The 11,817-nt window shown below is 41.6% G+C and overlaps 1 protein-coding gene across 2 annotated transcripts; it reads left to right on the top strand.

Annotated features, from left to right (window-relative positions):
* Positions 1-1,571: 1,571 nt before the first annotated feature.
* On the top strand, positions 1,572-11,006 carry zc3h14 (zinc finger CCCH-type containing 14). 2 transcript variants are annotated; one of them, XM_033647847.2, is made up of 17 exons: positions 1,572-1,716; positions 4,454-4,496; positions 4,585-4,699; positions 4,838-4,878; positions 4,994-5,168; positions 5,262-5,583; positions 5,671-5,834; positions 5,979-6,079; positions 6,754-6,912; positions 7,379-7,456; positions 7,579-7,735; positions 7,822-8,024; positions 8,119-8,299; positions 8,394-8,533; positions 10,254-10,336; positions 10,483-10,589; positions 10,787-11,006. In XM_033647847.2, the coding sequence occupies exons 1-17, from the start codon at positions 1,681-1,683 to the stop codon at positions 10,788-10,790; spliced, it is 2,109 nt and encodes a 702-aa protein (XP_033503738.1). In that variant the 5' UTR covers positions 1,572-1,680; the 3' UTR covers positions 10,791-11,006. The 2 variants fall into 2 exon arrangements, with proteins under 2 accessions (XP_033503738.1, XP_033503739.1); XM_033647848.2 differs by having other exon boundaries at positions 8,161-8,299.
* Positions 11,007-11,817: the final 811 nt, after the last annotated feature.

An 11,817-nucleotide genomic window follows, 5' to 3' on the forward strand; every position in this document is an offset into this window, starting at 1 on the left:
TGATTCATTCAAGCAAATTGCAAGTTTTGGCAAGTGTGCAAGAGAGTTAAGTACAAGTGTCCACAATTTGCACAACATGGCTTCCTTATCAAAACTGATGAGTTGATTTTCAGTGAAACTGTCAAACTCTTCACAACATGTAAGTTTCATTCATTACTTTAGCCATCACATGCAAAACGATCCATTTCGTTAGGAAAAAAATCTGTCATCTGACATATATGTGTATTATAACCTGCCAGATTACAGCAATAAACTAAGATTCACAATCAACTAATCTGTCAATTTTTATCATTTTTATTTTTATATATTTTATTTTATTTATTTATTTATTTTTTGCATGGATTTTGCTCATTTTTTTGCATGGATGTCATATTGTGGCAAATTCTCTGTTCACTGTGTGTGACCGTACATGGAAGATGAAAGGTAGGTAAAAGGTACATTTTATAGTACATGTAACACATTGCTACACACATCATGTCAGCCGAGTCAGTGATCTCTTTCAAGTCCCTTCTTTTTTTTCATATACTTTATTAATCCCTGAGGGGAAATTCAATTTTTCACTCTGTTTGTCAATTACACACAGGTCCGAACACACACATGCACAAACTGGACCTATACATGCACTAAGTGGAGAGATGTCAGAGTGGGCTGCCCATGACAGGCGCTCTGAGCGGTTGGGGGGTTCGGTGCCTTGCTCAGGGGCACCTCGGCAGTGCCCAGGAGGTGAACTGGCACCTCTCCAGCTACCAGTCCATGCTCCATATTTTTGGTCCGGACAGGGACTTGAACAGGCGACCCTCCGGTTCCCAACCCAAGTCCCTATGGACTGAGCTACTGCCGCCTTAAAACATACTTTTATGTGAGAGCCCTTCCTGATATTACTTCAGTTTTACGTTCATTTAAACTGTCTTTTATTTCCTTAGTTTTTATATGCCAAAATGTTTTTAATCAGTTCTTCTTTCCTTAAAAAGTTGTTGTTTTCGTGGTTTGTCTGTTTTAATTATTGACATCTAAAGCACTTTGTAACTCTGTTTTGACAAACACTTTATAAATAAAGATTATTATCATTATTATATATATATCATGTAGGCTACTGTTTACACACAAATGTGCATATCCTTTTTCTGGGTACTACAGTATTCTATAGTATTGATTTTCCCACTAAAAGTTTACCTACTATTAAAATTGAATCTAAAATAATCAGTGCAATACACAGCAGCATTCAGCTAAATAAAAACTGAGGGTGTTGTTATTGACACTTGGTTGATATGAAGGGAGAAAAACAGCAACAACAGATTTATCATATTGGAGTCTGATTGTTGTCCCTCCTATCAAGGTCTCCGGTTAGTAGTGAAGCCTTACATATTAGTAAGTCTCACTTTTGGGATTTTTTTTATGAGTTTCTGATGTACTTGTCTTGCATTTGTGATTTGTGTCCTTTTTAAATTGATTGCCTTGTTTGCAGTCTGTCGCTCTTGTACAAAGATAGTATCATATATGTCTGGATAGATAGATAGATAGATAGATAGTATTGAGTTAATTTAGTTTGTCCCTGTTCGGCTTCCTCCGTTGGTCACGTGGTCTTACGCCATTATTCTTGTCCCAGTTGGTTAGCAGCAGTAAAGCTGAGAAAAACAGTCGCTTCTTTTACAACTTATTCACCTGAATTAAAGGACGAGCATGGAGATTGGGACAGAGATCAGCAAGAAGATTAGAGTGAGTGTGACTGTGGGCTGAATAAGAGTCATTTACACCGGAAATGAAGCCTGGTTGATGTCCGGTTAGCACAGACGCTGCTATCTAACATTAGCATGCTAGCGTAAGGGCAGAATGGTAACAAGGTTTTTATTTACAGGGCCGGAGAATGAACGTATCCAACAGGCAGGTTTACAGACGTGTTAGCGTGGTCTTGTTTTATATTAATATAACTTATGCAGCAACGATACACAGCGCTACTTCGCAGTGAATGAAGATGTTAAGTGCTATATCGTAGGTAACTGGACTTGCTTGAGTTTCTTGAAGATGTTTCACCTCATCCAAGAGGCTTCTTCAGTCCTGGATGTCTTCAGTTCACCTTAACTTGTGTCCAAGAGTTCAGTTCTGAACTGAAGTCCAGAACTGAAGAAGCATCCCGGATGAGAGGTGAGACATCCTCAAGAAACTCAAGCAAGTCCAGTTGCCTACAATATAGTATTTAAGACGACCATGACCTGGATGACTGAGAGTCTTCACCAGCAGTGGTGGAAGAGGTACTTAGATACTTTATGTCAGTCAAGTAGAAATACTACAGTCTAAGAATACTCAACTATTAACAAGAGTCCAAAACAAAAGTATTATCAGCTAAATGTACTTAAAGTATTAAAAGTAAAATTACTCATTAAGCAGAATGGTTCATTTCACAGTGGTTTATTGTAGAGCATCATATTGTTCCTGTTTTCTTCACTAATGAATACATGTAAGAGCATTTTAATGTTGTAGTGTATCAATGTGAAGCCAAGTACACTACTGGGTAGATAAGTAGTATAGTACTACATCATATTGTATCATAAAAACATACCACATAGTCGATCAAATGCAGAGACATGGTGGCTCCAGCTTCCTTTCAGCTCTGTTTGGGGGAAACATTTGCAGTCTTCTTGCAGTCTTTTGCGACCCAAGCCTGAAGGGGTTTCTGGGTGAAATTCCCTCCAGAGAAACTTTTTTAAACGTACAGTTTTCTCCATTGTATACACACGAAAAAATGACACTATTAGGGCTGTGCAGTATGAAGATATTGTTCTCGAGGCATGAGGCTATATATCGTCTTATCGCATTAGTGCATAAATGGGGTTTTAAAGGCTGCACTACAGCAAATGTATGTACATGTGTCAACTTATCAGACTTTCCTATTTGTTTCAATGCTTCCCATTAGTTGTCCTATCCACATTGTTGATGATTATTGATCAAAAATCTCAACAATAGTCATCCCTACAACTTTGTCGCATCAGAGAGGGTGTTTGGTCAGGAATATTGTAAAGTTCGATTTCGTCTCCCAGTCCTAGCATTGATGAATTGTTTTTGAGGAGATTTAAAATATCGAGATATATGTCGTGTATCGACAAACAGCCTTAAAATATTGTGATGTAACTTTCAGAACATATCGCTCAGCCCTGGAAACACTTGAGGCTTGTGTATCAACAACAAATCTCTAAAAACCGCTAAAGTGTAAGCACAACCTGCAACATTTAGTACACTTAGTTTTAGGGATAGACCGATATGGATTTTTAGGGCCGATGCCGATACCGATTTTTCTCCATCACCCTTAGCTGATGACCGATTATGGACTGCCGATTTTCTTGAGCCGATATTTGGGGCCGATACTGCTTTTGCTCCCTCAATTTACATAAAAAAAAATGACACAATGATAACAAATATTACAGGTCTCAAGTTTAAAATAAGAAACATTTATTGAACAGTAAAAAATACTAAAAAAAGATGGAAAGTTGAGGTAGAACAGGTAGAATATTATTATTATTATTATTATTATACATTCAAATAAAAAAAGAGTTCAGTGCTCTTAAATCTTCCAGTAATGTCTTTATAAAATAAACAAATATTTAAGCTGAAGCATAAATAAAACAACAACTACTGTACACAGTAGGATTCAACAGCTTTGTTCAACTTAACCACATACTTTCAAATGAAAAAAAGTGCCAGGGAAAAATAAATCCGCGAACCCACGCGCGTATCGGCCGATGCCGATACAAGTAAAAAACTCAAATATCGGCCCAATATATCGGCCGGCCGATGTATCGGTCTATCCTTACTTAGTTTACCTTGAAAACACTCTGTGCGTTCCAGTGCCCATACCATACTACATAGTATGCTAGGAAAATATTTAGTATGTCCCGATACATGGTATGTGAAATGCAGTATGCCAGAAATACCAGGATGTCCTGTTACATCCGGTCTGATGTTGCAGTTTGCAAGCCAGCATGCTTTTCTGGCTGTTCTGACCCACAATCCTCTGCACAGCGATGATAAGTCACATCAAGTGTCAGAAATCTCAATAATAGATGACAGTGCATTCAGATGACTGGTGAAAAGTCACTAAGTAATAATAGGAATATTTATTGTTTCATTTCATAAGATAATCATAAATATAACCAACAACAAAAGGGAGTAATTATTAAATATCAATGACAGACTACTAAATGTAGTGGAGTAAGGAATGCAATATTTCCTACTGAGATGTAATGGCAGAAAAGTACACTGTAGCAGAAATGCTCAAGTAAAGTACATGTGCCTCAGTACTGTACTTAAGGACATATACTTAGTTACTTTCCACCACTGCTATGAAGTCGATGTCAGGTAACTCTCATTTTGCATATGAGTGACATCAGTGCAGTCAGGATGCTCCATTATTTGTTCAGCTAAATGATGTCATCTGGACTGTACTTCTGGTCTGTTTCAGGCTGCTATCAAGGGCAAGCTCCAGGAGCTCGGTGCATATATTGGTGAGTGAATAAAGCACAGATCTTAAAGTCAGAGACGACAGCTGCTTCATATTTCAATCACACATTAACATGTTGAATGTGTTTCCAGATGAAGAGCTCCCTGACTATATAATGGTGATGGTGGCGAACAAGAAAACCTCCCAACAGATGGCTGACGATCTCTCTCTTTTCCTTGGAAACAACACTAGTAAATTCACAGCATGGTACGATGAGCACAGACGGGAAGTTTTTTTTTCCTGTCTAATTAAATTGAAATTGCACTCTCTACCCTTTTAACACCTTGCTGTTAATCTCAACACTATCTGTTGTAGCTTTAACATGGGTTTGTTGATTGATTTTAGGCTACAGGGTGTCCTCGAGAAGTTGAGATCAGTTGCAGTTGGTAAGTCAGTCCATGCTGAATACATTCAGGATGTCCTAAATGCACATAGCCTGCTGTTTAGTGTCCCAGACAAGCTCATGTTTCCTTCCTCCACTTGTCTCCATTGTTGCTACAGAGCCTGCATCCCTCAGCAGACATCAGCTCCAGTCTGACGGCGGCACTGTGGCTGGGAGGAGCCGGTCATCTGTAAGTGACGACGGCAGAGCAGAGGAGTTGAAGGTGCTGATGGTGTCCAGCTCACGCTCTGATAGGACTGAAGCACGCGTGTCCAGTTCTGCGTATGAGAGCAGGTGCCTGATGCAAAGCTAGAATTTTTTTTTTTTTGCCCTTGTGTGCTGACGTTGGCTTAAACAGAACACTTACACACCTCTGTTTGTAATCAGGAGAAGCAGCTTGGAGAAGAATAACTCCCGACTCACCTCCACCGTGAAGCCCCTCATGGAGCCCCTCCCCTTAGAGGCTGTTATTGACATCAAACCAGAGATGGACGATGACCTCATCGCTGAGGATCCTGTAGAAATAGGCACCAACCACGGTCGAACACGTGGCGCAGCCAGTCGACCCACAGCTGAAATCTACAGACCGGGTCAGAGCAAATTCACATCAGTAAGCTCCGTGGACACATGTCGACCATCAGATGGCTCCTCGCACTCCCGCCAGCAGGACAGCAGAAGCAGCAGGACCTCCAGACCTGGATCCAACAAGGTACTGTGATTCGATGAGAGCCACTTTCTGTGTTGGACAGCTGTAGGTGAGGATCTGTATTGATAATGATCTGCTGTCTTTGTTCAGCCGGAGGAGTTGTCACGGAAGCGTAAGGCGCCGGTAGCGAGCTCAGTGGTGCGAGTGAACCGAGCAGAGGATGAGGACAGCGACGAAGTGGAAGAGGAGGATGCGGCTTATGGAGGCAGAGGCCTGTCCAGTAGAGTGTCCCTACCCTCCAAACCAGAGCGCAAGTCAGTGTTAACACCTCATAATGATATTGTCGAACATTAGATGACATATGCCTTATGCCAATTCAGCGGTGACATATCTTAAATTACCAGACTGTTAACGCTCTTTGCTGAGTTTTATAATCACTGTGGTGTCTCTTGTTTCAGGCCGACTCTCCCTCCAGCCAAGCAAGCCAACAGGAATCTGATACTGAAGGCCATCTCTGAGGCTCAGGACTCAATCACCAAAACTACAGCCTACCCCACAAGTATGTTTACTACATTAGCATGAACACTTATTTATGATGTTTTTGGATAATTCTGAAGCTTTCCAGTAGGGTTCCTTGTGTATTCAAACACTGGGTCCTTCTGCACAGTGTCATTGCTGCACATAAGCCCATGTACTGCTCTGGATGCCACATTAATTCAGTTCTAAAGGGACACAGTAACACAATCAAACTAAACAATCGAGTCGGCAGTAGACCAGCAACACCCGTATGCTGTGAAGTCAAATTTCTGCCTCTGTCAACGGAGTCTGGTGACTTCAAAGAAGGCAATATGATGGCTTCAGATGAGTGACGGCAAGGTATAATGGTCTATAAATGTGTTTGTACAGTACAAATGCAGTGTATATTGAATATCAATGTGTCACCACCTGGTTACATAAAGATTTATAACAATAAAAATAGCACCATCTTCCACCTTCAGGCTTCACGCTTTCCTCATTCTCCATGCTTACACTGTCAGCTACTGTAACAGCTGTGTATGTGTAGGACATCAGTGCTGTAACCTACATCGTCGCGTTTTGATAATAACTGAGTGGGAGTGTCCACTGGAAAAACACGGAAAAGAACACAGATGGACCTTCCCTGTAACTGCAGTTCATGCCTCTTAGTTGCCGTCATCACTTTCTGACATGGACCTCGCTGTGCCCCCCCCACAGTACCACAGAGGCAGACTGTCCCCGTTGCACCTCGCACTCGCATCGCCAGCAATGAAGAGATGACTGCAGCCATCCAGCTGGTCCAGGAACACCTCCACAGCCTGGCCCCCAGGGTTCAGGCCTACACCGCCACAGAGCTACCTCCCACCAGAGCACCTGGTATGTGAAGTGTAGAATTACTGCTGCATATGGAGTGTGTTTTGCTGAGCACCGCTTTCAGCACCCTGCCACCCAAAAACCTGATTCACAGCAGCCCTGTTTACACAGAGATCGATTGGCATTTGAGTTGCAACTTTAGTGGGAATGGCAATTTTTGCATTTCATGTTTACTGAAAAAAGCGATGCCCCCTGGGTGCCTCCCGTTAGAGGTGTTGCAGGCACGTCCCACTGGTAGGAGGCCCCAGGGTAGACCCAGAACACGCTGACTGGATGAGCTGGAAAGCATTGCTGGGGAGGGGGACGTCTGGGGTGTTTCAAAAGTTGTTGTTCCCATCAGTCACTTTGACACAAAAATACGTGAAAATAGGGTCCAGGTTGAAAAATACCAAAGTTTCCCTTTAACTAACATTAATTTAAAAATCAGTGTTTTCTCCACTGATGACTTATCATGATGTTTTCCTTCCAGCTCCAGTGAGATCCTTAGCTTCACGCCTCCAGCTAGAACTAGCAGAGAGCAATGACAGCGGAGAGCACAGTGACTATGGTGAGTGTTTTTGTACAGTTTTGCTTTTATTGAATAATGTAAGTCTCACAAATGTTTTTCTCTCACACAAGTCTTCAGTGATACGTTACACTCAGATGTCTGTGTTTGTTGTGTTCCTGTAGGTGCTGAAGTCGCTGCAGGCAGTGAGGCAAAGCCATTCGACACCCGCTCCTTCATCATGAGTCGACCACAGCTGGAAGAAGCTACGGCCAGAATCCAGCAGCGTCCTCCGGTCAAAGGGGAAGTCCAGTCTGCTTTACCACGCACTGTCCAGGCCAGGTATACACACACACAGTATGCTCACAGCTCTTTTCCTTTTATACATGAGCATTTGTCACAAATTCTTCTTTCTTTGCTCACACCAGTAAGGAGAGGGGCGACTCTGCCAGCCCCAAGTTCATAGTGACGTTAGACGGGGTGCCGAGCCCGCTGGGGAATCTTGACTGTGAGATGGAGCTGGACGACGTGAGACCGCCCACAAAGGTCACCGAGGCGGCCATCCTCACCAACAGGGAGCCCAAAGTCAGCGTCCTTCAAAGACTGCAGGGAGTTGTCCCATCATCAGAAGGTGAAGGGTTTCATCAGAATAATTTGTTACTGTAGTTTTGCATAAAGCTGAAATACAAATGTGTTCTTACAGCTCATTTTAAACACAATTACAGAGTGCTTCAGTGAAGGGTTGACATTCTGTCCTCCTCTGACAGATGATGTGATGGACTTTGAGATGGCAGACGAGGATGCCGTCCCTGTAAAGAAACAGAAGGTGCTGGAGCGCTGCAAGTTCTGGCCTGTCTGTAAAATCGGAGATGAGTGTTTGTACCATCACCCTACAACACAGTGCAAGTGAGTATTACTGTTAAAGAAAACTAAAGAAATTATCATGGCGTTTTTATCACTCACTGAATCATTATAAATGTTTTCTGTGTGTTTTCCGAAGGACTTTTCCCACTTGCAAGTTTGGGGATAAATGCCTTTTCGTGCATCCTAATTGTAAATACGACGCCAGATGCACCAAGCCAGACTGTCCCTTCACTCACGTCAGCCGGAGAAGCACAGCTGCTCCTCCGCCCCGGCCAGGTACTCTCTCTCATTACATCTGTGATTCAACACACACTGCTCAGCCTCTCTCTGCCTACAACACAGATTTGAATTTTGAAGATTTGTTCCACACCCAATACTATCCTGCAGTGATGTTCTGACATGACCCAGCTAACATTGTTCAGGCGGTGACGCCATGTCCTTGGACAAAAGTGGTCCCGATGGGACGCCAAAAACTGCAACGCAGATGGCCAGATGGGGAAGTTGTTTCCACATCCAATAGTGATTTAGTCAGACCTCTCTTACACGCCAGGAAATATTGATCATATAATAGTGATGGAAAAACAAATGCATGTATCTCTTTTTTTTTTTTTTTTTTTTTTTTTTTTTTTTTGGTAATACAACATTTGATTAACAATTTATTTGGTTTTAAGAAGGCTGTGATCAGACGTCCATATTGTGACGTCCACTCCACGTCCAAAATCAATGACATGACTCTATAAAACATGTTTATGCCATTTATGTTTATCTACATGTAAATCACATGCCTGTCTTGTCACGTAAAACCTGTAGTGTTTGTAAGGGCCCTGACAAACCAAGCCAATGGTCTGCTGTCGGTCCATGTCAAGCCGTCGGTGAGCATCATTCGCTGTAGTCGGCGCGGTGTGTCTCACACCATTGGCTCTTGTTGGCGCTAGTTGGCTTTTATCGGCAATTCAGCATGTTGAATTGGCGTTGGCGACGACGAAGCACGTCGGTGAATGAAATCACTCTGATTGGCTTCAGCTCAGTGCAAGAGAAGAGAAACGGAAGTGAGGAAAGTAAACAAACGACTCTAGTCTAGAGGGGGCGTGAGATCAAATAAACTTGTTACATCAGGTAAGATTATTTTTCTTTAGCCATTGAGACCTTTAGCAGAAATGTTTCCTGATGGTTTGTGTTACGGTTTACTGGTGCACAGGAAATATGCTCTGTTCTTTCAACATTGGATTGTGCTGTTGTTGTGCTAACTGGCTAACTAGCATCAAGACAGTCTTACGGTTTCCCTTTTTTAATGATGAATACAGACTACCACTGGTGTGGAGAGTTATTTCATCTCACGCAGGCACAGAACATATGTGCTGGTTTAGTGGCTGTAGTCTCTGCAGTGTGTTCTCGTGCAACATTTTGGTGGAGACACAGGCAACATGAAACGACACAGCAGGGGACTTTCGTCACAGCCAGTTCTCTTTAGTGGTTTGGCGTGTCTGGGCCTTAAAGACCCAGACTTGTTTATCTAAACTGTCTTTGATCACACATGGGGGAAGTTTGCTTTGAGGGCTTTCTGCCAGAAAGTCAGTTGATGTAGTATGAAGAACAGCAAAGTCCACATTGAGAGAACGTCCTGGGGGATGAATGGATCAAGAACAGGACTTTTACCCAGGAGACCAGGGTCAACATGTGAATCAAAGTTGATTTATTATTTTGAGGCTCAGGGTGTGTGGAGGACACGAATTAATAAAGAGTCACAAAAAGTCAGGCACTTTTCAAAGTATTTTCTACGAGGGTGAGCGAGAGGGAATACAAAAGGACAGGAGAACCCATCCACAAACCAGTCTTTGAGCCATAACAGGACGCCATGATTAATGTTCAAACAACTGTCTCAGTGTTTGCTGGGTACAACTGGAGGCAGAGCCAGAGTTGCCATCAAATCAAACAAATCTTAGTTAAACTGTATTTAGTATTGATTCATCTCTAACTTGACTCTCTGTGTTTACAGCAATGCAGCCAGTGCAAACCCAAAACGTGTGCCGCTTCTTCCCAGAGTGCAAGAAGATGGACTGTCCATTCTATCATCCCAAGGTAAAACATTTTAAAGAGTGGATGTAGAGCTCTGTTCTGTGATAGTAATTTGATTGAATGTAGGATTTGGTTAAAAAGGAAGAGTCCAGTCAGGATGTTCTGCACAAGACCTGAGACTTTATAACTGTTGCTTCTTTTACCCACAGCCATGTCGCTTCGCTGGACAGTGTAAACGAGCCGGATGTACCTTCTACCACCCAACCACGACGGTGCCTCCGAGACATGCCCTGAAGTGGACAAAAACACAGAGCAGGTGAACAGATGAGGATAATAATAAATTCCATATGGTTAGCCTGGTGATCGAAATATCTCCTGCATATCATAATCTAACTAATGCATGAGAAGGATTCACCCAATTAAACATACAAACGTAAAATAAGAGCCTTTATTTAAGGGATGTCATCACATTTTTTGCACTTGGTAAATACTGTCTGTCTTTGTGTCTCACAGCTAATAAAGTCCAGGGTGTCTGGTGGTTTACATGTGAAGCTGTGGGGGATGATCTCTATCTGCGTCGACAGATCTTCATCCTTCTTTTCATTCTGCAACTGTTGTTTCGTTTCATTTTAATGTATTGTTTGGACTGGTTTTAACAGAAGTGTTTTGTAAGATGAAGAGGCTTTTTGCTCATGCTCTCAGAATATTAAAATTCTCCACAATGAACTTTAAACTTGCATCAACTCGTCATTGATCTCATGTTCTTAATAATACTGGTTTGTACAGATGTTCACCACTGACATGATCATTTTTAAATGTCTGAAGTATTGACTTAGTCAGTGAGGATAGTTATTGATCGTTCAGTGGAGATTTTGTTCTCAAATAAAAGGATAAGATCAGGTGATGCAGCACAGAGCAGATGATAAAACTTAAACTATACAATTTTAAGTTATATTGATAAGAAAACATTGTACATGGGATCTCTAAGATTTAATTATTGACGATGGAAAATTAAGATTGTTTTGTTTTATTTTTATTTAGTTTTTAATTTTTGTTTTATTCAGTTACTTTACAGAGGGGTTTGCCTGTTTCAGTTTAGTTTTTATGATTATAATATAGGGTATTTTTTAGGGGCAAGATTTAAGAAGTTAAGATTAGGTATCACAATACAAACAACAGTTGACTTACAGTTGTGTAGGAATCCCAGTCTCAATAAATGTATGCACAAACACCCTCTCATGCTTGTCTTGACAGATTTTTTAGATATATTTAGGGATTTTTTTTTGCGTTTAATTGATAAGACTGGGGGTTGGAATCAAACCTGTGGCAGTTACAGGAAGAACAGGGCCTTTGCACTCGGGGCGCCCACTCTACCAGGCAAACTAATTGGCGCCTTTGTGTTGACAGATTTGACCAAACTGACAAATACATAAACTAAAGACATTTTCTGTATGTTTCAATTTATTTTATCCTACAAGCACTTGGTATAGTTGCAGTAAGTTTGATTTCTTTAGGAGCACATAAAACAAATATGTAAATATATG

Source organism: Epinephelus lanceolatus, chromosome 13 (genome assembly GCF_041903045.1).
Source record: "Epinephelus lanceolatus isolate andai-2023 chromosome 13, ASM4190304v1, whole genome shotgun sequence".
In the NCBI taxonomy this organism is placed as follows: Eukaryota; Metazoa; Chordata; class Actinopteri; order Perciformes; family Serranidae; genus Epinephelus; species Epinephelus lanceolatus.